This window comes from Priapulus caudatus, unplaced genomic scaffold (genome assembly GCF_000485595.1).
Source record: "Priapulus caudatus unplaced genomic scaffold, Priapulus_caudatus-5.0.1 Scaffold396, whole genome shotgun sequence".
In the NCBI taxonomy this organism is placed as follows: Eukaryota; Metazoa; Priapulida; class Priapulimorpha; order Priapulimorphida; family Priapulidae; genus Priapulus; species Priapulus caudatus.
Window position 1 is genome coordinate 111516 of NW_014577457.1, and position 2500 is coordinate 114015.

General features: G+C 38.9%; 1 protein-coding gene across 1 annotated transcript in view; it reads left to right on the plus strand.

Moving 5' to 3' along the window:
* The first annotated feature begins 1015 nt into the window (after nucleotides 1-1015).
* LOC106809923 (SCO-spondin-like) overlaps nucleotides 1016-2500 on the plus strand; it is a 26758-nt gene continuing 25273 nt past the window's right edge. Inside the window, exons 1-2 of the mRNA XM_014813163.1 lie at nucleotides 1016-1151; nucleotides 2176-2349. Coding sequence (XP_014668649.1) covers nucleotides 1016-1151; nucleotides 2176-2349 — 310 coding nt within the window. The remainder of the gene's footprint in view (nucleotides 1152-2175; nucleotides 2350-2500) is intronic.

Below are 2500 nucleotides of genomic sequence, written 5' to 3' on the forward strand. Positions count from 1 at the left end.
TTTAACGGTACTTGTGTACCAGGTTGCAGGTGCCCATCGGGTAAGCATATACATTGTGTCTATATATGTGTCTATATATATACACTAGTATAGATTGTGATTTTATAGTAACTATCCTCTAACTGGGTGTTACTATTATTACTATTATCTTATTCAACGTCTACAATGTCGAAGAGTTTTTTTTCATGGAACCACATCGAAGAAAATTCAAGAATATTAGTTCAGGATACCGTTACGATAATGTTACGTTACCGTTACGTTCAGGATACCGTTAGAATACGGTTATATAAACTTAAACGCCAACAACAACAAAATGCTCTTATTACAGGCCAGTATGAGAGCGACGGACAGTGTGTGGACATAACGCAATGCCCTTGCACAGCTGACGATGGCAAAGAATACCCAGCCGGATATAAAATCCAATTTTCGTGTAAAAATTGGTAAGAAAATCTCAAACTAATGTTAAAAACGCAAACGCATCGCAGTCCAAAGTTTTATTATGGCAGATATACGATTTTATGGCATATATATGTGTATATATATATACCATAATATCTAATACAGTATATATGGTCCATAATAAAAACTTTATACACATATAAAGTTATTACATTGTATTATTTTGTACTACGTTGTATTGTTTGTTTTGCAGTTCTTGCGTCGCGGGAATGTACGACTGTGACGAGAATTGTCCAGTCGACTGCAGCTTTAGTACGTGGTCTACGTGGACAGCATGTAGCGCTATCTGTGGACTCGGAAATGAACAACGGTTTAGGTATACACACCGTATTCACAGGAACATATTGCCTGCCACTCTGTAATATCGTCCTAAAGCGATCATAGACTTGATGGGTATGCTTAGGGATGGGTATGTTATAGAATTCGGGCATACACTTGCAGCTGCAGTTTTGTGCGTTGTTCTCACTGCGTGCTAACGCGAACACGTTGCATGGCATTATGTAATATCACCTTAGAACGGTCATAGTCGTGATGCGAATGTTGGCGTAATATCGACATGGTCATGGTGCGAATCTTACGTTTGTTGATATTCAGAGCTCCAAACAATCCTCCGGCAAGCAACGATGGCAGTCCGTGTGTTGGTGAAACCGAGGACACTCGTGTATGTGACAAGGGACCATGTCCACCTGACTGTATCATTGATGGAATACCTTACACACACAACGACACCATATACCAGGACCCTTGCATGCACTGGTATGTTGTTACACTTATATACGTAAGACACAGGAGTCATTTTTTTTTGGAAAAAGAGGTTCGCGACAGCACTGCGAATTGGGGCTTCTCTCTCCCGAGACTTCCACGATTTTCGCGAATGATATAGTTATAAGTTATCGACTAGTTGTTTCGACTTATTGTTTAACCTTATACACTGTACCTTATACCTTAAATACTTTATACCTTATACCTAATACGTTATACCTTATATCTTATACATTATACCTTATACCTTATACCTTATACCTTATACCTTATACCTTATACCTTATACCTTATATCTTATACATTATACCTTATACCTTATACCTTATACCTTATACCTTATATCTTATACCTTATACCTTATACCTTATACCTTATACCTTATACCTTATACCTTATACCTTATACCTTATACCTTATACCTAATACCTAATACCTAATACCTAATACCTAATACCTTATACCTTATACCTTATACCTTATATCTTATACCTTATATCTTATACCTTATACCTTATACCTTATATCTTATACCTTATACCTTATACCTTATACCTTATACCTTATACCTTATATCTTATGCCTTATACCTTATCACAAAGCCGCTTATAAGGTTTTATATTTAAACAGACTAAAATATATATAGTTCTCTTGTAAATTCATTGTTCTATCGCTAGTATTTATTTTATAAACACACGTATTTTTTATCTCATCGCTCATAATGCAGGGACAGAGCCATATAAAGCTTGAACAAATGTCAAAAATGATTGTCATATGTCAGTATATCATATCGTTAGCATGAAGTTATTTTGATATGTTTATGTAATTTATTCGCAATATCAAAAAATAACTAGCGAACACGCGCGCGTGCGTGTGTGTGCGTGTACGTGTGCGTGCGCGCGTATTTATCTGTGCGTGCATCTTTCTGTTTGTGACCTCGTGCCTCCATCACAGCAACGTGGACCGAGTGGACACCCTGGACACAGTGCTCGCAGACATGCGGACCTGATGGCATTGTGCGACGATACCGCGAGTGTCTGAAGCCGGATGGAGTTGTTAGCCACGACTGTATCGGCCTGTCAGAACAGGCGGAAACCTGTAACAACCCACCGCTGGATGACTGCCCGGGTAAGTCGTTCGTCATCGTCATCGTCAGCGTCGTCGTCGTCGTCGTCAGCGTCGTCGTCGTCGTCGTCGTCGTCGTCGTTCTATTATTTTTCTCGATTGTTTTTCCTCTCGTGTGGACGTGCAACCCGGATTATCTTTCCTCGTGTAGAAA